Source organism: Canis lupus, chromosome 30 (genome assembly GCF_011100685.1).
Source record: "Canis lupus familiaris isolate Mischka breed German Shepherd chromosome 30, alternate assembly UU_Cfam_GSD_1.0, whole genome shotgun sequence".
NCBI classification, from domain to species: Eukaryota; Metazoa; Chordata; class Mammalia; order Carnivora; family Canidae; genus Canis; species Canis lupus.
In genome coordinates this window covers 32,029,132-32,053,613 of record NC_049251.1, presented here as the reverse complement: position 1 = coordinate 32,053,613, position 24,482 = coordinate 32,029,132, and the positions used below count along the sequence as shown (strand labels likewise).

General features: G+C 40.7%; 1 protein-coding gene and 1 long non-coding RNA gene across 3 annotated transcripts in view; one reads left to right on the top strand and one right to left on the bottom strand.

The window, feature by feature from the left end:
* Window positions 1-24,482, bottom strand: part of IQCH (IQ motif containing H) — a 208,541-nt gene that overhangs the window by 4,350 nt on the left and 179,709 nt on the right. The window contains 3 exon segments of the mRNA XM_038580790.1: window positions 2,928-3,036; window positions 8,100-8,161; window positions 14,857-14,979. Of these exon segments, the coding sequence (XP_038436718.1) occupies window positions 2,928-3,036; window positions 8,100-8,161; window positions 14,857-14,979 (294 nt within the window).
* LOC102152596 overlaps window positions 1-24,482 on the top strand; it is an 88,604-nt gene that overhangs the window by 22,594 nt on the left and 41,528 nt on the right. The window contains exons 2-3 of one of the 2 annotated variants that reach the window (XR_005381804.1): window positions 2,312-2,393; window positions 2,957-3,730. This is a non-coding gene — a long non-coding RNA (uncharacterized LOC102152596). Of the gene's footprint in view, window positions 1-2,311; window positions 2,394-2,956; window positions 3,731-24,482 lie in introns of those variants that run through there. The other variant, XR_005381805.1, reaches the window with a different exon arrangement.

Below are 24,482 nucleotides of genomic sequence, written 5' to 3'. Positions count from 1 at the left end.
CTGTTCTCTTATAAGGGCACTAATCACATCAGGAGGTCCCCACCCTCTTGACCTCATTTAAACAATACACCTCAAATGTCCCTTTACCATATATCATCACATTGGGGGTTAGGGCTTCAACATGGAAATTTTGGGAGAACATAATTTAATCCATAGCACCATTTGATTCTGGTTATTATATTTGGATAGACTAGACTGATCATGTGCTTAGAATTTTGCACATGGCAGTAACTGATGAAATGATGCTAGCTGACAGTAACTTAGAATATAAATGAAGAGATAGATCCTTTCAGACCAGTGAAAGCTGATGCAACACTGGGCCTATTTTTCATTGAGTCTTAGTCATGTTGTAGGAAAAGCAATGGTCATTCTTTCAACTCATAAAATCACATTGAAGAGGAAAGCATTATCATTATTATTACTGTTATTAGAGAGACCAGGCCCTAGTGCAAGGAAAATACATTCAAAGTTTACATTTTTAGCTTTCATTGGGCTTTCCATTTAAGAGAAAGATCACATGTGGTTTCCAATTGAGTCCTTTGAGTTACTTGACCAACTTGTTCAAACATGATGAAGGCCCATGCTGGGAATCAGATGCAGATTTTTGTGATCAATACCAGCTGTTCACAGAAACAGACACAATGATCAATGGAACAGAATAGAAAACTCAGAGATGGACCCACAACTATATGGTCATCTAATCTTCAACAAAGCAGAAAAGAATATCCAATGGAAAAAAGACAGTCTCTTCAACAAATGGTGTTGGGAAAACTGGACAGCCATGTACAGAATGATGAAACTGGACCACTTTCTTACACCATACACAAAAATAAATTCAAAATGGATGAAAGACCTAAATGTGAAACAGGAACCATCAAAATCCTAGAGGAGAACACAGGCAGCAACCTCTTTGACCTCAGCCACAGCAGCATCTTACTAGGCATGTCACCAGAGGCAGGGGAAACAAAAGAAAAATGAACTATTGGAACTTCATCAAGACCAAAGGTTCTAAAAAAAAAAAAAACAAAAAAAAAAAAAAAACCAAAGGCTTTTGCATAGTGAAGGAAACAATCAAGAAATCAAGAAAACTAAAAAATCTATGGAATGGGAAAAGATAAAGGGGTAGTATCCAAAATCTATGAAGAACTTATCACACTCAACGCTGCAAAAATACATAATCCAGTTAAGAAATGGGCAGAGGATATGAATGGACATTTTTCCAAAGAAAACATCCTTATGACTAACAGACACATGAAAAGACGCTCAGCATCACTCATCATTAGGGAAATACAAATCAAAACCATGATGAGGGGTACCTGGGTGCCTGTCAGTTAAGCATCTACCTTTGGCTCAGGTCATAATCTCAGGATCCCAGGATGGAGTCCTGCATTGGGCTTCTGCTCAGTGGGGAGTCTGCTTCTCCCGCTCCCCTCTCCCTCTGTGCTCACACACACACTCTCTCTCAAATAAATAAAATCTTAAAAATAAGAAACAACATGATGAGACACTACATCACACCTGTCTGAATGGCTAAAATTAACAACACAGGAAACAACAGATATCGGTGAGGCTGGGGAACCCTCTAACACCGTTCACAGGAATGCAAACTGGTGCATCCACCCCGGAAAACAGTATGGAGGTTCCTCAAAGAGTTAAAAATAGAACTACTCTGTGATCCAACAATTGTACTACTAGATATTTATCCAAAGGATACAAAAATGCTGATTCAGAGGGGCAATGCACCCTGATATTTATAGCAGTGTTATCAACAATAGCCAAACTATGGAAAGATAAAGAAGATGTGGTATATATACACAATGGAATATTGCTTGGCCATCAAAAAGAATTAAATCTTGGCATTTGCAATGACGTGGATGGAGCTAAAGTATATTAAGTGAAATAAGTCAGAAAAAGACAGACACCATATGATTTCACTCATATGTGGAATTTAAGAAATAAAACAGATGAGCATATGGGAAGGGGAACAAAAAAAAAGAGAGGGAAGCGAACCAGAAGAGACTCTTAACAATAGAGAACAAACTGAGGGTTGATGGAGGGAGGAGGGTGGGGGATGGGCTAGATGAGTGATGGGTATTAAAGAGGGCACTTGTGTGATGAGCAGTGGGTGTTATATTTAAGTGATGAATCACTAAATTCTATACCTGAAACCAACCTGACACTATATGTTTAACTAGAATTGAAATAAAAAATTGAAATAAAAAAAATACGTGTTCATCTCTGTTCAGCCTGTGTTTCAAAAACTCTTGTGTGGTTCTTGTTCCTGTTTTCTTGTTCTTGTTCCTGTTTCTAGAGTTTGGAGACTTCTGATCAATTACATACAAGTAGTTTTCATGGACCAATATCTTTAAAGGCCATTTGGAAGCTTCAAACAGGTTAGTGATGAAATTTCTGCTCCACTTTGAACAAACAGGGTGTACAAGGCCCATGTATATGCTGAGGGGTTTTTCTGTTTCTCCCTACTATGTATTATCCTTCCTGGGGTCTCAGAACTCCTCTGGCTCTAGAAACATGGCCTCCCCAGGAATCCTTGGCCAGACACTGCATTATCTGAAATGTAAATAGGTTACATTCAGGATTTTTTTGTGGTGACTGTCTCTGTTTTGGTTTCATTGTGACACTTCAGCTTCACCTGTGATCTCAGATAGCCCTGTTGTCTTGTAAACTGGGTTTTGAAATGGCAGCAACTTAAAACAAGTCTACTATATTTCAAAGAAAAAAATTTCAAACTATTAAATTTAACTAACAGGTTCAGTGGGAACCTTATAATATTGACCCTGTGCATTATAAGATCTGTACTGCTTCACAATAAAAAAAAAATGGTTTAGCACTTGTTTACAATACAGCATGAGGTATTTTCAGTCCTTGTATAGAAATTAACCAGAATCGTTAGTTAATTAACACCTCACCTTAAAATTGGTCTCGCCTTGCATATTAGGTGCTGATATTTCTTGATGGATGATGAAGAGATTTCGAGCAAAGGTCATGAGGACCCCCTGGAGATCTTCACCGATTGTTCTGTTAATGATATCCAAACAAATGAGTTTACCAACGATTCCCCTCACATGCTTAAAAACAATCACCCTCTCATTTGTGCCTGTCTGGTGGTGGAATTTAATGAGTATTTTCAATCTCACAAGGTGGCAATCTTCAGGGAGATATGAAAGATGAGGCTCCATTTTAACTTGTCAACAAAGAGGATTTGTGTAATAAATATTTTTTATTAATCAACTTAGCAGAATATAAGAATAGCTTCAGTCATTCCTAGCAAAAGGCTACCACTGAGCTAGGATAGTAGTATTAGCTCATTTAAAAAAATGTTGAAATCAGCTGAAGAGAATTGTTGCTAAGTATAATTCATACCCAACAATTTCCTTGTCTACAGAGATACTTGCACCCGGCATTCTGGAGACTTTTGTCTGGGGCTTATTTTCTATTTATGAGTATGCTCCATCCCTGTTCCTAGGAGAATGTGTCTCATTTCTGAATAGCCAGCTTTATAAAGCTGAACACACACTTGAAGATTTCAGAGATAATTTGCAAACTATTCTGTAAAATTACACATGGTCAGTGAACATTCCCCAACAGCTGGAATGTTGTTAAATTTTAACTTTGTAACAAAATGCAGGGTATTTTTTTCTGGTTATTTTGTAAACTTTCTGTATCAAAGGAAAAAAAACCCAGATTAAATAAATGGATTGATTTTTAAGAATTGTTCTGTCCTGAGGGTACAACACAAAAGAGCTGCCTCTTAAGGCAACTGCAAAGAACTTGGGTTACTTCCTTCCCAGTTGTTACCTGTAAAATAAATAATTTTAGAGTGTAAGGCTTAAACACCCTTAGAATGGCTGCCGTCCAGCCTGATTAGGCTTTTTTCCTGTAGGTCAGGCTAGGAGCAGAAAGTTTCCCAGGCCCCAGGACCGGAGACTTTGTCCTGCCACTGGCAGTGTGACTTTGGGAAGAAAGCAGCTTGAGCTCTCTGGGTCTTTCTTTCTTTTTTCTTTAATGAAGGAATTGGACTGGATTAGTGCTTCCAAACTTTTGGAGTTACAGTCCCCAAATCCAAAGACTGTCCACTCTTGCTTCTCATAGTTAGTGAACATTAGTATTATTGCCTTTTTTAAGAGAATAGCCAAAGGCAACTTAGAGTCCATAATTCTTAGAAGTGATTTGTACTTTATTGCCACAGAGGCAGTATGTAATAGACACCGGGCACTTTTTAAAACAGCAGATTCCTGGGCCCCAGCAGATGAATAAAATCAGAATCTTTGGGTTTGGGATCCAGGAATGTATAGTTTAACTGAGACCCCAGATGATTCAGATAGCTAACTAGCTAGATATAGAAAGAAGATTGAAGCCCATACTTAAAAAATTTGTGTGTGTGTGCATGCGTGTGTGCGTGTGTGTGTGTGTGTGTGTGTGTGTACAATGCTGGGCCCACACATGGATTCATGGCCTCTTGCCATCTCTCCTTAGTCTCCTGGGGTCCATGGTCCCCAGGTTGTAAACCAAGAGACTGAATAAACTCTAAGTCTTAGGGCAGCCCCAGGTGGCTCAGCGGTTTAACACCCCAGGGTGTGATCCTAGAGACCTGGGATCGAGTCCCATGAGTCCCACGTCAGGCTCCCTGCATGGAGTCTGCTTCTGCCTCTCTCTCTCTCTGTGTGTGACTATCATAAATAAATAAAAAAAAAACTAAAAAAAACTCTAAGTCTTTTTCCATATTAATTCATTTCTAGAATTTCCTTCATTTTTCCTTCCTTGAAATTTCTTGAATTCTGCTATTCCCAGAAATATACCAGTATAAATGGAATCAGTATGAAGTTATTCTGGCAAAGCCAAACCACAGAATTCTGGTAAGGTCATCCCTCTGGGAGCCCTTCCCTTTCCTAAAGAGGTGGCTAACATTCTTCACCTGATGTGAACTGATTGTAACAAAACCAACCAGCTCATGAAAAGCCTCTCCTTAAAGCTCTAGAGAAAATCCACACAACACAAAGAAAGTTTGTATTTGCTCATCTTTTCTTTTTCAATATGAGTTCTAGAAAAGACTTTCTCCTGGTCATTGTCTATTAAATAATTTGTTCTCAACCTCCATGTCCATGTATCAGTGCAATTCCTGATGTACTAACTGTAATTCCACCCATTTATCACATACCTAAGAAAGTACAGCTGTATGCAAGTGAGAATTTCGGGGGTAATCTTGACTCCTACCTAATACTCAGAAAAAGTAAATTAACGCACTTGGTCTAAACTTGCATGGGTAGTGATGAGCTTTACAGTAGGCTGAGAATCTCTATTCTATAATAGGGTTCCCCAGGTAAGGTAGCCATACCTTATGGGAAAAGTACACTAGATTCAAGGTCCGGAGACACTCGTAAACCACATCTCTGTTTGAACACCCAGTTTGTTTTCTACACTAGGAGAGTCAGTTAATCCCCAGGGTCCTTCCTTTCCCCAATATTCTCTGGTTCTATGGCTGGGGGGAAAGGATGAGAAAGATGAGATAGGAAATAGTAGACAAGGCTCTAGAATCTTCAGGAGGCCCACATCCATCAACAGTGCCCTTTCTGTAGGATATGTGAGTAGCAGTACCATCTAGAAGGTACACCAGCAGAGCTATTTCCACCACCAAAGCTAGCCTGCAGGTCAAGATATTCCTGCTTGAAGTCTCAGGAGCAGGTGTAGGGATAGGGTAGTTGGGCGAGCTCCTCTTCATCACCAGTCTAATTATTCATTCTGTAGGCTTCATCATCAAACCAACTTTGCTGCTCAGTTTGATGATTAGGGAATTTCCTTTCTCACATAAGTATCTTCTGTCTCCTAAATTCCCTGATGCTGTCCTCTTGCCTGGTTCCTTGGTGCTCAAGTACCCACCTGGATACATCTTGTGACTCATGCTGCAGGAACTTGGCCATCCCTGTTAACACTATCCCTGTCTCATCCTGTCAGTTGTAGGATACCAGTTCTGTTCCTGCATGTCAGCCTCTTCTGGGTTCTGCCACTTGGTGACAGGCTTTCTTCATGCCATCCCCTTACTGGCCTGGGTCTGTAAATGCAGCTTCCTCTTTGAGCTCCTATGGTGGTGCTCCTCCCAACAAACTCCCTGGATATCCGTTCACTCTCTGTAGTTGACTTTTCCTGATGCTGTGAGCTGTTGCTCTTTGGGATGATGTCCTGGGGCCTGGACTCCCTGGGTAATTGGCTTCCCTGGCTGCTCTCCTCCCTTTACCTGAAGGGTCCTATCCCTCCCAGCTTCATTTCAGCGCATGAGAGGTTGTGTAATTCCAGTCCTGGCCCAGCTTGTTCTTTGCAGTTTACCTTTCAGACCAGCCAGTACCTGGTAGGGCAGGGTTCCTGTTTCTCTGTTCTGATTTCTAGTTCTTGTACTTAACTAACCTACTTCTCTGAATTCCTGAGTTTAGACATGTACTTGGACCTGGAACTTTACCTGCTTAATTAGACTCATAATTCTGAAAATACAAAGTTCTTATACCCCAGCTTGCCAACTTTAAATCCATTGACTGCTTGATTCTCTCAGTCCTGGTGACTGCTGGGTGGCCTGTGTCCTGCCACAATCCTGGGCACATTAACTCCTTTACTTATTTACTAACTGTCCACCCATGACCATGTCAGTTTCATGAAGGCAGGGACTTTCTTTTGGTTCACTGCTATATACCTAATACCTACAATGGTACCTGGCACTGTTGATAAAATACTTTTGAATTTTCTGGTAGTGAGTATAGGGCAGGGGGAAAGTGGAGGGATAGAACATTACTGGGAAGCAAAGGGCAGCTCCTTCTCTACACATGCACAGAGGTATCCCCGGCTCTGTTTTCCTCCTGGACATGAATATCCAGGCAGATAAGATGAATGTATACTTGTTGGGTGTTAGGCCTTATTCCTGTTGCTCTCCTGACAGCATAACAAGAGGAAGACAGCTTAAAATGAACAGTGAAGGGACTCTCCTAACATGACCCAGTAAATTTTACATGTTTATGGGACTTTGGGGAAAGGTGGGGACTGGAAGGGATGACTCAACCAGCCAGCTCTCCACTAAAGTGAAGAGAAGCATTTAAGACTTTAAACACTAGGTTGAATTGTTAGCCACATTCTGACTACAAAGTGGGGGGGAGTCTGAATATCACTGCACTGATAAGGGCCTGTCATAAGTGACAATGCTGTGGTAAAACAAAGGACCGTACTTAGGAAAGGGGAGTGCGTGTCCTGTGCATGTCTTTGCCCATTTCAGTGTGCAACTCTTGGGACCAGTTTCCAGGGGATTGAGCACCTAGGAGAAACTGAGGCTACTCGGGACATTGGTGCTTAGTAGAGGAATTAGCTCTTACTTGGTTTTTCATGAGACCAGATCTTAGTGTATGTATGCATTTCAATTTGAGGCCACAATGTCTACACTGGTATAGAAGTCACAAGGAAGAAAAATATAGGCAGAAACAGTTTCCCAGTAAATTAAGATAATTTAAAAGTATCAAATGGCCATATTCCAAGATATGAAATAAGATCGTGTCTCTAAACTACAAATCCTAGATCAGAAGGCAAATTTGCTAGCTCTCCAGAATATGCTGGGGAGAAATTTGCAGGAGATAGGAAACAGAGCAGCCTCCTGAGTGCTGCTGGCAGGACTCTTAGCATACATGCATCAAGGGCTGACTGGAGTTGAGGAAGGGCTATGGTCCCTGCCTTTTGGGGGAGCATCTTGCCAAGTCACCAGAGCACTTTTCTAAGCATACCAGAATGACACCTGCCCTTCTACAATATGGATGTCTGATCTGGTTCCTCCTCAGTCAGATTTATTGTGTCTTGTATGTGTATGTGTTTGAGTATAATATGTTGTTGGAACTAGCCTCTTTCCCATAAATTTTGGATAATCAGTTATATTTATGAACCCCCACTGACACATCTAAAGTCATTTTATGAAATACTTGAAGATCTAAATAAAACAAGATAGACTTCCAATAAATCAGTATGCTGATTAAAATGCATGAGAAGCATCATTCTTATTGGATGGTATAGTCTATTTTCATAGTTTATCACAGCTCATAGACACACTTCATACTCACAACATTCCCAACTTGTTTCTCTTCAGGTGTTCATATAATATAAAAACAGTTCCTTGTCTCTCCTAGAAAATTTGAATAGGGAGAAAAGAAATAGCATATTATCTCAGAAGCAAAGAAAACATACTACACTAAAACCATTAAGACTGATTGGAATTAAAATCCAGAGCTACCTTCAAATATTGTGAAAAGCACATTTTGGGAAGCTGTCTCCTGAGTATGGAATAGATACGTTCTGGAACAGCAATGTTGTTGTTGTTAATTTAGATATAATTTACATATAACATTGTGTAAGTTGAAGGTATATGCCTTGATCTGATACATTTATATATTGTGATATGATTACCACTGTAGCCTTAGCTAACACTTTTATCACGTTCTATAATTATTTCTTCTTTGTGGTGAGGACATGTAAGATCTAGTCTCTGCAGTTTTGAAGTATATAATACAGTATTATTGACTATAATGACCATGCTATGCATTAGATCCCTAGAACTTACTTGTCGACTAGTTGCAAGTCTATACCCTTAAATGGTATCTCTGCAATTCTCCTACTTCCCAGCCCAATAACCACAATTTACTCAGTTTCTGAGCTCAGCTTTTTTAGTTCCAAATATAAGTGATATCATAAAGTGTGTGTCTATCTTTTTTATCTCACTTAGCATAATGCCCTCAATGTCCAATCATATTGCAAATGGCAGGATTTCCTTCATTCCCATGACTGAATGATATTCCATCATATATATACATACATATAAAATATTTTCCTTATCCATTCACCCATCAATGAACACTTAGGCTCTTTCCATGTCTTGGCTATTGTGAATAATGCTACAGTGAATATGGGGGTACAGATAGCTTTTTGAGATACTGATTTGGTTTCCTTCAGATATATGCCCAGAAGTGGAATTGCTAGATCATTTGATGGTTATATATTCAATTTTTTGAGGAACCCCTACACTGTTTTCCACAGGGGCTGAGCCAGTTTGTATTCCCATCAACATGCCCAAGGGTCCTCTTTTCTCCATAGCTGTGCCAAAACTTGTTATCTCTTGTCTAGGGCAGTGTTTTGTTTTTATTTTATTTATTTATTTATTTTTAATTTTTATTTATTTATGATAGTCACACACACACACACACACACAGAGAGAGAGAGAGAGAGAGAGAGAGAGGCAGAGACACAGGCAGAGGGAGAAGCAGGCTCCATGCACCGGGAGCCCGACGTGGGATTCGATCCCGGGTCTCCAGGATCGCGCCCTGGGCCAAAGGCAGGTGCCAAACCGCTGCGCCACCCAGGGATCCCTTGTTTTGTTTTAAAATATGATCTTCAGAACATCTGCATCAGAATTATCTAATGTGCTTGTTAAAAAGGCATTTTCATAGGCATCATCCAAACTCAAGATCTTTGGGAGGTAATCTGCCTTTCAGTTTACTTCCTGAGTGATTCTCATGCAAATCAAAATTTGAAAACCACTATTCTGAGAGCAATGGGTAAAAATATATAGGGAAACAATTTATTGTGTGGAAAATAATTTGTATTTCAATGGAAAACTAAGTGTGGTCTATGGCACACCCTATTGCCTTGATTCTATGGAAGAGATTTACAACTCTCTAAATTGTGGGTGACTGAGAGACAAATTCTGGGAGAGGTTCAGTTGATTTTCCTCATCTGCTCCCCTTATGGAAAAACCAGTTTTTTCTCTATTTGCATGTCCATTTCAGTATTCCTGATCTATAAAGATGTCTTGGGTTTTTGGATTTTTTTTTTGTACTGGTTATAACATCTGTCTGATTTTTCTGTTAAGTAAAATACCATGTTTTTATTTTTGGATGTGTATAAGAGGCATGATTTTATCCTTTTTTGAAAACTATCTTTAAACTGTTTTCTCCAAATAAATAAAAAGTTAACTCTGGAGTTGTCCAGTAGTGGAAATGGCTGTCCAGTGAAGTTGTAAACTCATCATGCAAAGTCTAGAAAAGAACTATTTTCAAGATTTGGTAAAAGAAATTACATGTTAGAATTGAGACTGTTGACTCATTTTGTCGGGGAACATGGGCATTAGGACAGGCATTGGATTAGAACAGTGGCTCTCAATGCTGGCTGCATATTAGAAGCATCTGAGTGCTTTATTTTGATTTTTAAGATAATGCATTATAATATTTTTATCAGTATTAGTAAGTATTTTTGGTGCTCCCTTAAATTTTGTGCTCTGAGTATGGGGCCTCACTTGTCTCATCCCAATCCCAGCCCCACTGGCCTTCTGTACTTTTTAAAGCTCCTCACTCAGGTCATTCTAATGGGCAGTCAGGGTTGAGAACCACTGACTAGTTTATCTGTAAGGTATCCTTTGCATCCCTTTCTGTACTGTCCAATATGGTAGCCACTAGGCACATGGGGCTAATGAGAACTTGAAATAAATATGAGTAGTCCAAATTGAGATGCACTATAGCTTTCAAAATGTGAGTACAAAAAATGTAAAATTATCTCATTAATAACTTTTATACTGATTACATATTGAAATATTAGTTTTGTTTGAGGAGGGAACATCCTTTTCTTGATACTGATTTCTGAATCAGTAGGTAGGCTAGGTCATGCTGCAATAATTTTAAAAAACAAACTCAATTCCTAGTTGTTTGTAATAACAAATATGTGGTTCTTGCCGGTACTCTACTCTCCACATGAGCTGGCATGGGTCTCTGGTCACTGTTAGTATACTCAGGGACCCAGGTGAAGGAAGCTCTGTCTCAGTGTGCTTCCATGATTTCTAAAGTAGGAAAATGGACATGGCAACTCATGAAGTAGCCCTTGAAGGCTTCTGTATCGAAAGGACATGTATCACTTCTGCTTATATGTCATAAGGCCAAGTAAATTATTTGGCCATACTTGACTTCAGGGAGAGGGCTGAGGAAGTATACGCCTATTATGTACCTGGAAGGAGGAGAATCAGAACATTTGTGAACAGCTCTAATAATTGCCACCACCATGGCAGTACCCTGGCCCGAGGAAATGATTGCTGGTGGTTATGGAGCTATTTAGGACCATGGCACACTGCCTATGTATGTGTGAGACCAGCCCTTCCCCACACTGTCACAGGCGGTAAACGTGAAACTTTTCTCCATATGGCTTTCATTACAACTTCATTTCATTAGGAAATCAGTGGGGGTATTCTGTTGCATTACAGAAATACCAAGAACAAGACCCACCAAGTTGCTCACAAACTCTATAATCCTTCCTTCCAATATTCAGCAAGGAAAATACACTCGTGAGGCGATCTCATTTCCCTGTTTTCCCCCTCAAGAGTTTGAGTACGAAACATTGGAAATTCTGTGATCATCAGGAAGAAAGACATAAATGTCAAGAAACAAGGACTTTTGAGGATTCTTTTGATAACATTGACAATTGATGTATTAACGTTGCTTCTTTTTCTGGAAAGAGCACCCACATTAAATTTGACCAACAGTGGGAGTGGGTAGTGGAGGCTTTTTAGACTTAGCATAACCCAAAGAGGCAATAATAGTTTAGAGAAGTTAGTATTAAACATAGCTTTTTTTTTTTTTCCTCTCTCTCTCTCTTTTGTAAGGTAGAGAGACATGGGGGCCACAGAGAAGTTTGTGCTTCTTCAGTTGAAGAATACATATAGGGTGCCTAGATGGAATATTTTATTTGAAATCATTCCCAGCACTTTTGGACTGGGTTGTAATAATATTTTAGAAATACAAATAGTCTTTAGGGGAAAGACTATAGGGGGAAAAGATGCATAGGGAACACCCTTGGTGTAAGAGAATCATGTTTGACTTTACAGATTCAAATGTTAGTTCCACAAAATGCCTGGCTGTGTGATCGTGGGAAAGTGCTGAAACCCTTTGAGCCTAAATTCCCCCGTGTAATGCAGGAGAAATAGTAGCTTCTTAGAGAAGAGATTGGAAGATTGAAGAGGTAATGAAGTTAGTGCTTTGCTCAGTGGCCAGCACATAGCAGATGCTCTGCAAATACTGGTTCATCACCCATCTCTTCAGAAAAAGGCAGTTAAGAGAACAAGAGGACAGCTCAGACTAGGGCTGAACCCTGAATCTAAAAAGATGAGAACCCATCTCAGGGAAACTGGAGCAGGAATACTGTTGGAGAATCTCCAGTGACTCCTTTTTCTCACCTTAGAGTTTTAGGACTTCGTATTTTTCATCTCTGTCTCTCTTCTTGTGCTTTCTTTATATCATTTGTTCTCTTTCTCTTTTTCCCCACCTCCCCCCTTTTTGTGGATTCTTCCTATGTTTGGATTTTATCCTCTCTCTTTAATTCATATTGTTCTGTCACTCCATTGTCCCCAATCCATATTTCTCTTTCTCCCTCATTTCAGCTCTCATCCTTTGTAGGATGTGTAGCACAGGTGACCTGGAGACAGAGCCAGTTATGTCGTGGGTGCCCCTCTGCTCCTCTCTGTCATTGTCCTACCTTCAGTGGAACTCCTCCCTCTGCACCCTCCGCTGTTCCCCTGGGGTCATAGCAGTCTGTTTATCATACTAAACTTGTTCTTAGAAATGACTGTGATCGACTCAGAGGCCATAAAGGTCTAAATAACTTATAAATTTGGTGCTTTACTTTGCTCAGAAATACTAGAACTTCAAGTAGAAAGCCTTTAGCCAAAGAAATAAATCTCTAATAATAATTTCAGGCAATAGAAAAATTACGAAGGATATTTTCTCCTGGGAAGGAGACTTTCCCTGCCAAATATGCCTATTTAGAGAGCCTGTTCCACTTTGATATTTTAGAAAAAATGAAATAAAATAGATTCAGAGAAAGCTAACATTAGACTTAGCTATCTTCTGGCATATGGAAGTGTTTTGGTCTAATCAGTTTGGGGCTAAAAACTATTTAATTCCAAAAGGATTCTGTAGAGCAGATGTAACAATTAATTTCAGGTAAATCAGTTCAATCTGGCTTTTTCATTCTTTCTTATATTTTACCAATTTTAATGTAATTTGTAAGGGAATATGAGCTCCATTATATGTGTTTGCAGACAGCATGAATCAATCTAACCCAAGAGCCTTATGCACTCTGATGGTGCCCATGGTAGTGGGGACATTCTATTCACTACTGGCCTCATGCCTAAGGTCATGTGCTTTTCAAGAGCCTATAAAAAAACTGACCCCTTAAAAATTGTATTTGCTCTCAAGTATGAGAAATGAAAATTAACAAATGTAGAACTGAATGTCTCTAAATCAAAACATTTGATCAATTATTTGTTGCTCAATTCTGTCATCTATAAGTGACTTTTAATATGAGAGGTGACTATATTTTAATATGTGTGATGTCATGTGGGATGAGTCTTCCATAAGTAAGAGTGCATAGGTCCTCAGGTCTTGGAATAAATCATCAGTGTCAGAAATTTGAAAATCGGGCGGCCCCGGTCGCGCAGCGGTTTAGCGCCGCCTGCAGCCCGGGGCATGATCTGGAGACCCTGGATCGAGTCCCACGTCAGGCTCTCTGCATGGAGCCTGCTTCTCCCTCTGCCTGTGTCTCTGCCTCTCTCTCTCTCTCTGCATCTCTATGAATAAATAAATAAAATCTTAAAAAAAAAAAAGAAATTTGAAAATCTGAATCAAAGTGCAAAATCACAAAACACTATTCCTCAGAGTAACAGGAGTCCCTAGGCACAAAATGGAGGTTTAATTTAGGTAGGAGATATATCCCATTTGCCCTCATCTGGCTACATTAAGGATGAAGCAGCTGGACAGGAGCCATCAGGATTCATTGGCAACAGACCAAAAATGGAAACAAATGTTTTTTTTTTTTTTTTTTTTTTTTTTTTTATCAGAATGGGAAGAAACTACTTTATGAAGGTAGAAGGATGCCATGGACTGAATTGCATGTCTCCCCAAATTCATACGTTGAAGCCCTAATCCTCATGTGACTGTATTGGAAATAGGGCCTTTAAGGAGGTAATAAATGTTAAGTGAGGTCATAAGGGTGGTGCCCTGTTCCAGTAGAACTGGTGTCCTTATAAGAGAGATTACAGAGACACCAGATATCTCTCCCTCCCTCCACCATGTTGGGGCACAATAAGAAAGTGGCCATCTGCAAGCCAGAAAGAGTGCTCTCACCAGGAACTGAATTAGCTGGGTACCTTCTCCTTGGACTCCCAGCCTCCAGAATGGTGAGAAATAAATTTCTGTTGTTTCAGTCACCCAGTCTGTGGTATTTTGCTATGGCAGCTCAAGCAGACAGAGACAGAAGACTGAGACAGAAGGTATTCATTGATAAGCAGATCAAGAGATGGTTCCCAAAATGTCTCCTAAATCTGGTGAGCTATAGGGCTTTTGCTTTACCAAGGTGAGTGTGCAGGTTTGGGACAGAGCTGAACGTCCCAAGACCAAGTGCCACCCCCTGTAGACCTATTTACCCTTTCCCAAGCAACAATCAGCTTTCCTCTAAAAATGGGTCAAATTTAAAGGATATGGGCAGCCCCGGTGGCACAGTGGTTTAGCACTGCCTACAGCCTGGGGTGTGATCCTGGAGATCCGGGATCATCGAGTCCCATGTCAGGTTCCCTGCATGGAGCCTGCTTCTCCCTCTGCCTGTGTCCCAGCCATTCTCTCTCTCTCTCAATAAATAAATAAATAAATAAAATCTAAAAAAAAAATTTTTTTTAAAGTTTAAAAAAAATTTAAAGGATATCTGTTTGAAGGGACACCAAATTACTAGCTGCCTAGATTACCCATAGGCCTGTATGTGGTCCACCTTGGCCAGCTGTCAACATCATACCTCAATGTCATAGCCGATGCCATGGGCCTTACACATTTGGAGGAAAACATAGTGGAAAACCAGCGAGAGATTGTCATGTTTCAGCTGGGTGGTCATCACTGCATAGCGACTGGTTGCTGGTGACTGGAAAAGACCACAACTGCATATAAGACTCTTTACAAAACATCTAAGTCAACTCTTAACTTTAGAATAGTTCTAGATTAACAGAAAAGTTGTGAAGATAATACAGAGAGTTCCTGTTCTTCTTTTGTTAAGATTGCAGTGCATTTGTCACATGAGGAAACAAATTGCCTCATTTCTGTTAACTGAAATCTGCTCTTTATTTGGATTACGTTTTTTCCTAAATCCCTTTTTCTGTTCCTTGATCCCTTCCAGGATACCACATTGTATTTACTCGTCATGTCTCCTTAGATTCTTTTGGGCTGTGATGATTTCTCCAACTTCCCTTGTTTTTGATGACTTTGATAGTTTTGAGGAATCTGGATCAGGTGTTTTGTAGAATGTCCTCTGTTGGTATTGTCTGATGTTTTTCTCCTGACTAGACTGAAGTAATGTATTTTTTGAGAAGAGGACTGCCATAGGATCACCTCATATCAAGGGTACATGACTTACCTTCGATGATGCCAAGTTTGATCACACCAAGGTAGTTTTTGCCAGGTTTCTTGCTATAAAGTCACTTTTGCCTGTTTCTGTACTATATTCTTTGGACTGAAGTCACTAAGGGTAGTCTTCCTTCTTGAGAGGACCAATGTTAGAATTTTGGTTCCAGCTGCTTTCTTTGCTTGAGAAAGTGCTAATCTTTATCTTGCTTGCTTATCAGTGGGAGCTATCCCAAAGAGACTGGTTATGTTTGGCCTGATGTATTTCAATTATAATATTTCCTAAACACATTTAAAATTTAGTATGTATAAAATAACGTAATAGATCCTGGCAATTTTTTAGCATGTTCTTTGTGAGATGTGACATTCGTCTTTGAAAATCAGATATGTTTATCCTGTGATAACTGGAAATTTGGAGAATAGCATGTAGGGTCATGGACAACCTTAGGACATGGAAAATGAAGGTGCCTGGCACAGATTTTGAACTTTGAGGGCCCTTGGGTGTGGAGCAACCAGGTGCTTGCCCTTGTGTAGTGACTTGGAACAGGAGAAAGAAAAGGAGGTGCTGTTGGTCCACAGCTGGCTGTAAGGATCATAATAACCTGACACAGTCTGTTGTGAAATGTCAAGGCTTGCTCTCTCTATCTCTGAGATGGTGCAGGGGAACTGGGACTGACTGAATGCCCAGCGGAGTATGGACGCGTTTCCCCTGCCTGTATAACACATATGCATACACCCACTTTCTCTCTTTCTCAGATTTCACATTTACATGTGAATGAATTCACATTCATTTTGTGACGCATATCCCCATATATGTTGTCTTTTCCTTCAACACTTACAGAAAATACTGTATCTGATGGTCATATTTTCAGTACTCTTAAGCCTGTTCTTCCCACATATAGGTAGAGTTTACATCTATAAAAATGTAAGGGGGGCAGCCCGGGTGGCTCAGCGGTTTAACGCCTGCCTTTGGCCCAGGGTATGATCCTGGAGACCTGGGATCGAGTCCCATGTCAGGCTCCCTGCTTGGAGCCTGCTTCTCCCTCTGCCTGTGTCTCTGCCTCTCTCTCTCTCTCTCTCTGTCTCTCATGAATAAATAAATAAAATCTTTTAAAAAAAAGTAAGGCTCCCACAGGTAATGTATCTTGAGTCATACATCTCCATTAGTATTGTCCCATTTGTAGACACTAGGAATTTTATTTTATTTTTTAAAGGTTTTATTTATCTATTTGAGAGAGAGGGAGAGAGAGCAAGCATGAGCAGGGGGAGGGGCAGAGGGAAAAGCCGGCTCCTCACTGAGCAGGGACCCCGATGCAGGGCTTGATCCCAGGGTCCTGGGATCATGACCTGAGTTGAAGGCAGACATTTAACTGAGCCACTTAGGAACCCTGAGAATTTTAATTTTGCAGAAGAAAATCTATTGGACCCTCACATGCCTCACAACTGTACTTTGTTATCACTCTGACCTATCTTGGATTGTTCCCCTGGCTGCCTCCCTGACATAACAAGAGTTCTCTGAAGGCAGGCACTGTTTGGTTTCTGAATCCCCAGGCTGAATGTGATGTATTCAGTGTTTCCTGAATGAAAGAAAAAATGGATGCACGTAATAAGGTGTGTCTATAGCACTTTCCTCTGGCTGCAGAGACTCTTCCAATGTCATTCAGGGGACGTCCAGTTAATGAGTGCTTTGGGGGGCAGGAACGGACCCTGGAGAATGACAGAAAATCCCTAGAGAATGATAGGGATGATTGCCCCCAACAAACTGTCTCTTGGAGGACAGTGTAGCTCTGGTGGGTATCGTGGAATTATTGGTGGGTAATATGAACCGGCTAAGAGAAGTTCTGGCTCAGTTGTTGAGTCAGTCTGGAGAAGCATGATCACCAGGCCCGCTCACCCTATCATGACAGGCTGTGCCATGTTCCTGCCTCCACAATGAAGGCCCAGAAGCTTGAGCTTTTGTATATGAAAGTGAACTGTAAATACTCTGGAATTCCACTGTGGGTACTGAGCATGTAATTGCGTGGTGATTACCATGAATTCACAAGATAATTTCAAGGTTATTTTTGTCTTCTAAAGTTGTCTTATGCTGCCATAGGATATAAACTAGCAAACCTAAGACTAGGCCCCAGTCAGTGAGGGAGAGAGGTAGGCAGGCATCTGGCAGCAGGAGCCAACTCATTGCTATGTATCTTGGCTCCAAAGCAAGGCAGAGAGCTCACTGTATTGTTGGGCAACAAATAAGGACAGGCTATCCTGAGGTTTCTTCCTCTCTACAGAGACAGACTGCAGTTCCTCCTCCTCCCAGGCCTGGGGTTAGGATTCATAAAGAATCAGAAAGAAAAGCCAGGATATTTGGTATATCTCTAAGCTGTGTCTTTTCCATTGCCATTGCCATCCTACTCCAGAGCTTTATGGCCTGAACATCTGCTTCTCCTTCCTACTTGGGAGGCAGGGAGACAAACAGAATTCTGGGGTGAAAAAGTTATATGGATAGAGTCAGAAAAACTGAGGTTCAAAACCTGACTGACCTTGAAGGTGTCATTTAACTTGTCTGACTTTTGGGGCTTAAATAAGCATCTAGCACAGCATTTGGCTATAGTTGTCATTGCCCTTTCTTTGAAAGCATCTACTGGGCTTGGAGCATTTAGGACCTCCACTAAATGTAATTTCCCAGGCTGTTTGTTTCCCCGATGGTACCTGGGATTCCAAGCATTACTACGAGATTGATTGTTTCCCAGACCCAGGCTGGTCAGTGCTCAGAACTCTTCAGTGTCTCCTCTTTGCCTTCAAGATGAAATCCAGACAACTGACTTGGTGTGCAGACTCTCCCACATGGCTCGGGGGGATTGCTCCAACCACTTCTCCTGCTTACCCCTTCCCAAATTCTATGCCCCGCCCCACCTGGTTCATTGCTAGCTCCTAACAGACAATGGGCTCTCTTTAGTCTTTGTCTCTTCTGCTGGGGAAGTCTCCTTCCTCTTGCCACTTAGTGACTGCCCTAGTCTATAAGGCAAGGCCAAGTTCCTTCTTTCTAGTAGTGTTCCCTGTCCCCATCAGTCCACTGTCCTTTCTCGTAAGAACTCCAGCAGCAGGTTGAAGAGCCATCACTCAAATGGCACTGACATGAGGCCTTGAGGTTTTCCATGTGTATGTGCTATCTACTTTATATTTATTTTCAATTCCTTGAAGACAGGGACTTTGTCAAATGTCTTTGCATCCCTGATTTGGTGAAATTCCTGGCTTAATTTAAGAGCTTAGTAAATATGTTATGATAATGCCAATGAAGACGAACACTTACTCTTTTAGACTTAACCAACTCCATAGTTTCTACAGGAAAAAACTATTGATAGTCAAAGGTTGTCTTTTATTCAGCCCGATAGCACAGGTGTGACAATGTTGTGGTGAGGATTAGATGAGTATTTAAAGACATTAGAAGAGGGATGCCTGGGTGGCTTAGCATCTGGGCATCTGCCTTTGGCTCAGGGCCTGATCCCAGGTCTGGGGATCAAGTCCCACATCGGGCCTGCTTCTGCCTCTGCCTCTCTTTGTGTCTCTCATGAATAAACAAATAGTCTTAAAAAAAAGACCTTAGAACAGTATCTGGCACAGTGAAAGCAGTCAAAAAATGTTAGTGCTTATTATCATTTGTTAACTAAATAATTTCACAAATAAGGTAAGTTATTTAAAATAAAAACCAGCTAACAAAAAAAAACAAACAAACAAAAAACCAGCTAACAAACTTTTTCATCAGAAAGGGACTTAAGTCAGAAAACCTGAGCTTTTCTAGTTACTTACCTTTATGACTTTGGGCAGCTTACTTACTTTTACATAGCTTCAGTTTCCTAATCTGTAAAATGGGGATGATAATCCCTGTCTTATCTGTTCCTTGTGGTCATCATGGGGATCAAATAAGCTCATGCCTATTTGAAGGATAAAGCATTATGCAAATAGAAAACATATTTTTTAAAAGGTTGACTTGGGTAATCAACTGATACTATAAAATCCATTTAGGTTTGCTGAGGAAATCACAACCTAAATGGGATATTACAACATGGGAAGACTCCTCCGTGACCATCTGGCCCATTCAGTGTGAGTCTTGGCCTAACCCAGAGCAAATTAGAAGCCAGTGTATAATGGCAGTATGCCTGGAAACAACCTCATCACAGGGGGAGATGAAGCCTCCTTTGGAAGAAGAGCTTTCTTTCTGGCCTTAACCAGAGACTTCTTTAGAGATAAGCTTAAACTGTACTCTGGGGCCAAATTACTGACTCTCAGCCAGTGCAAGGCAGGTTGCACAGAGCAGTGGTCAGACACACAGGCTTTAAAGCCTGGCAGGCTTGTCTACCACATGTGCTTATTGAGTGACCTTCCATAAGTTGCTTAACATTTCTTAACCTCAGTCTTAAGTAAAAATGAGTGTTAGAGGTGCCTGGGTGGCTCAGTTGAATAAATATTTCTGTTGAATAAATAAATAAAATCTTTTTAAAAATAAATAAGTAAAAATAAAAATGAGTATAATAGCCTGAGTGGCTCAGCCTGGGGGCTCAGCCAATTAAGTGTCTGACTCTTGATTTCAGCTCAGGTCAAGCACCACATTGAACTCATGCTGGGTGTGGAGTCTGCTTAAGGTTCTCTCTCCCTCCCTGCACACATGCTCTCTCGTAAAAGAAAAAAGTAAGCATTATAACAGCCCCTGCCTAACATATTGGGTTGTATAAAGATTCATGTAAAGTGCTTAGTTACATACCTGGTGTGGAGTAAAGGCTTAATACATTTTGGATGCTTTTATGTTATTATATGTATTACAGTTATTTGTTGGCCTGTTTGTGTCTTTTGATAAACTCGGAGCTCTTTGCTGCTTATCCTTAGATCCTCTGTACTTAGAAGGGTACCTGACACAGTGTAGGTGTTGAATAAATCTACTGAGTTTGCTTGTAGTTAGTGCCCATGGAAAGTATTAACTGATACCTGAGGTAATGGCTGATGAGGACTTAGGATGTGACTTCTCACAATATTACTTCTTTCTAAAATATTTTGCAAGAAAAAGCCCTTTTAATGAAAAGCTGCAGCGAGTAGGGATGGGCCCTTCTTGTGTCCCCTTATAGGAGATAGTAGGATGCCCTCAGCATCCCACTGTACATGAGACTACCTGGGCTAGGCATGGTACAGAGAGAGCCCCATTTAATAGGCCCCATAAGATCAAATCCCTCGAGAGACCTTGGCATTCACTTAGACCTCCTTTATTATACAAAAGAGGAAACTGAGGCAGAGAGTGATCAGAATTCATGATCTGTAACTTTCAGACCAGTATTCTTCACTCCAAATTCCCATTGGTTACATTTGGAATGTGTAGACATTTTAGAGGCTAGCCTTTTCTAGTAAAACAGGGAAAAACTAGAAGAGAAAATATTATTGGTAGAAGTCTAGTCTTATTAAACTACCTTTCTAAATCACAATCTAACAAGAATGCTTCAAGCCAAATAAAGGAAGCTCGAAATACTCCTTTTCACTGGAGAATATAATTTTGCTTCAGCCACAATTTAAATTGATTTAGTTCTGAGCACCAGCACTTGAAGTGTAGAGCATATTCTATTTTCGCCATGATACTTGTTTTGACAGTGATACATTTCAGTTGACATAGTTGAAATCCTTATGTAATAAATCTCTGCCTGAAAATTAATCATGTTTATAATATTCTGAGAATTAATAACACCCATTGCTCAAATCATTAACTTAAAAAAGGAGCTTCCAAAATCTGTTCTCGGCAGTAAGGGACCACAAATAAATGAATGTTTGATAAAATAATCCAAGTAGCAGTTTAACAAGCGTAAACTTGAATGTGGTCGCAATAACACAGAACTATTGTTTAAAGGTTGGCAGAGGCTGATGAGGTTCTTATTTCAGTTACGAAGCAGGCATCCACATGCATAATGAACTGCTCTCTGAATTATTAATGTGTTGCTTATTTAGCCTCATCTGTCTGGAAGATAATGTATCCTAACTCTAATGAGTGATTGGTTTTGTACATAATTACAGTAGCAGCAGTAGCGGGGAAATGTGTGCCTTCAAAGAAGGAGTTCTAAAAATAAAGTCATCACATAAACTCCGTTGTTGTGGCATTCTATCAAAATCAAACCCGAAGCATTTGAGAATTCATAATAAATTACAGGAGACAGAATCATTATTAACATCATAATTTAACACAAAAGGTTTTACTTAATCATTCATTACAGATCATGTGCTGTTAAAATGCTTATAAATTACTAGGGTTGTTTTAAGATGTTTGCAAATATGTTCCCTTTTGGCCACTCACCCACCTGTGGTGCAGAGGGTCCACAGAGAGAGAGGAGTAAAAACAACTGAAAAGAGTAATGCTTTATCCTCATTTTGATAGAATGTTAATTAAAAGTTAAAAGTGACTTCTTTTCTAAAACATGCATGTCTGGGACTCATCTGACCTGGTTTCTGACTTCAGGTGGTAATTGTGGAGGACACTAGATCAGAAGCTCATGCACCTGGCCTCACTGGCTGTACCTGATAGTTTTTTGCCACCTGTTTCTGATTTGGGACAACAGCTCTTTGTAGAGCCCAGAATAGTCTTTGCTTCCCCCCAGCATAGCATATTATTTAAAGGAATAGGCTCAAACCAGAGGCATTTTGTAGGCATTATTCCCAGTGTGGTCTCTTTGTCATTGTGGGTATGTTGTCAGTACCTTTCCTTTTTCTTCTGTCTTCAAAGGGGTCTGTCAGCTGACTGATTATAAACCTGATGGCATCACAGCCTGTTCACACTTGTTCAGGGAGCTTCAGTTTGGTTGTAAATTGCATTGTGTGTGCAAGTATGGATGCTTTTAAAAAATGGCCTATCCTGTGTGTATGCATGCATGGGAGCACATACATGCACAGTGGCACCAGGGTGAGAACAACCATTTATCTTTCTAAATCCAAAAGCACTTTCAATTTATTTGCACATCAGAAAACTTGCGTAGCTTTTCTTTAGTGATTGTAGAGACATTTGAATTATTGAAGATCATAATGCTTCCCTCTTGAGTGCAGGCAATTCCTAGAAGTGTTTAAGACTCTTGATCACAAGAGAATTCCCGTATGTTGCCTGTAGCTAGGATTGAAACCTATAGGCAAAATGGGGAAAATGGGAAAGTGCTTCTAATTCAAAGAACAACTGCTTATAGCCTTCTGAAGCAACATACTTAAATGTAGCAAATTGTCTTGGAAAGTCTTGTATTGAATGCTAAGCTTCCAGCTTCCTTTTAGAAATGGCATGGAGTTAGGTTTGTTAGGCCACAAGGCTCAAGTTTTACTGCCGTACCTCCATCCAGCATTGAACTTAGGGTCCTGTAGGTCCCTTTGATGAGGATGGGGGTCACAGGTGGAGTTAGACCTGGTTGATTCTCAGCGATGTCCTGGGACATAATTAAAAGGGACCTGTTTCTCCTCTCCGGTCCAACTCTGCTTTTTTTTCTCTCTCTTTTTTTAAAGATTTATTTATTTATTTGAGAGAGAGAGCATGCAAGTAGGAGGAGGGGCAGAGAGAGAGGGAAAGAGAGAATCTTAAGAAGGTTCCAGGCCCTGCATGGAGCCCAACATGGGGCTCAATCTCACAACTCTGAGATCATGATGTGAGTGGAAATCAAGAGTCAGATCCTTAACTGACTGAGCCACCCAGGCACCCCCCACCTTAAAAAATTTTTTTAATTAATTAATTAATTATTAGAGAGAGAGAGTGCACGAGCAGGAGAAGGGGCAAAGGGAGAGGGAGAGACCAACTTGGCTTCTCTTCTTAAAAAGAGATCAAGGGGATTCCTGTGAGCAAGAGTACCTCATAGGACAAGTAGATTGAGGAGAAGGAGGCTGCTGTCTGAGATCCCCAAAATATCTGGTACCCTCTCCAGACTGCCCTTCCAAATGTATGCTGGGTTCCTGCCAAGGAAGGTGACCCTAGGCACTCTGGTGAGAGTCAAACAAGGGTTCTTTAAATCCAGAAGCATCTCCTGGACCCAAAGAGGCTCATCAGAGAGGCAGGAGATACTGCTTTGCAAAAAGTATCTCTAGGGCACCAATGTGGTCCTATTAACTACTGTAATTCCTCTTTTATCTATTTGATATATTAGCATCTCAAGTAGATGTTCATTTGCCAAAAGGGATGTGAAGCCCACTGCGTAGGAGAGGTGGAAGGAACCCCCTGGCAGTAGTCAGAGCAGCTATAGCCAGAGCCCCTATCTGCTCTCATAGTCCATGTACACTAAGGGCCATCTGGTCCACTTGACCCTTGTTCTCCTTTCCCAAAACCAACCTAGCCCATTGTTTCCATGGAGATTTGAACTTTGTACTTTGTTGCCCTGGGTTCTAAGGTTAGTAAACTTCAACCAGCCCCAGGACTTCTGGCCCCAGCCACCCTAGCATTGGGGCTAGTGATGAGATGAGAGGTAGGGGCCATAGAAAGAGGCAGATCATAAAGGCCCTTATTAACCCAGCTGGGAAGTTGGGATTTTCAGATGACAGGAATCATTTCAAAATCATAAGTAGGGGAGCAACATGATCAGATTTACTTTTCACTTTGACCATCTTGACTATATGTATGGTTAGGCTGAGGGAAGGGACAGGAGGCAGGGAATCTTAAGAGCAAAACTAAGGAAGTATCTCTGTGGAGGGAGAGGAGGGGTCAGAGTTGAGGTTGGTATTGACTGATGTGGTGGTGGAGGTGTGCCATCAGCCTCTGGCAGGACCCACCACGAGGAAGTACAGGGGGAGGAGAGATGATGAATGCAGTTTGGGACAAATCTGACCCTGAAGACTCTAAGAAGTTCTGTAGAATGGTGGATCTGGAAGTCTGGAGCTCAAAAACAAGATTAGAGGTAGAAAAAAATGGGTTTTGTCAGGAGTTTCTGGTAGTTGGAGAACTTGTCCAGGGCTGCAAGATGAGAAGAGATGGAGGAAATGTCCCAATAGACCCACCGTTGGAGAAACTCATGCTCTTTCATCCCTTCAACATGGTGCCTTCCCTTTCTG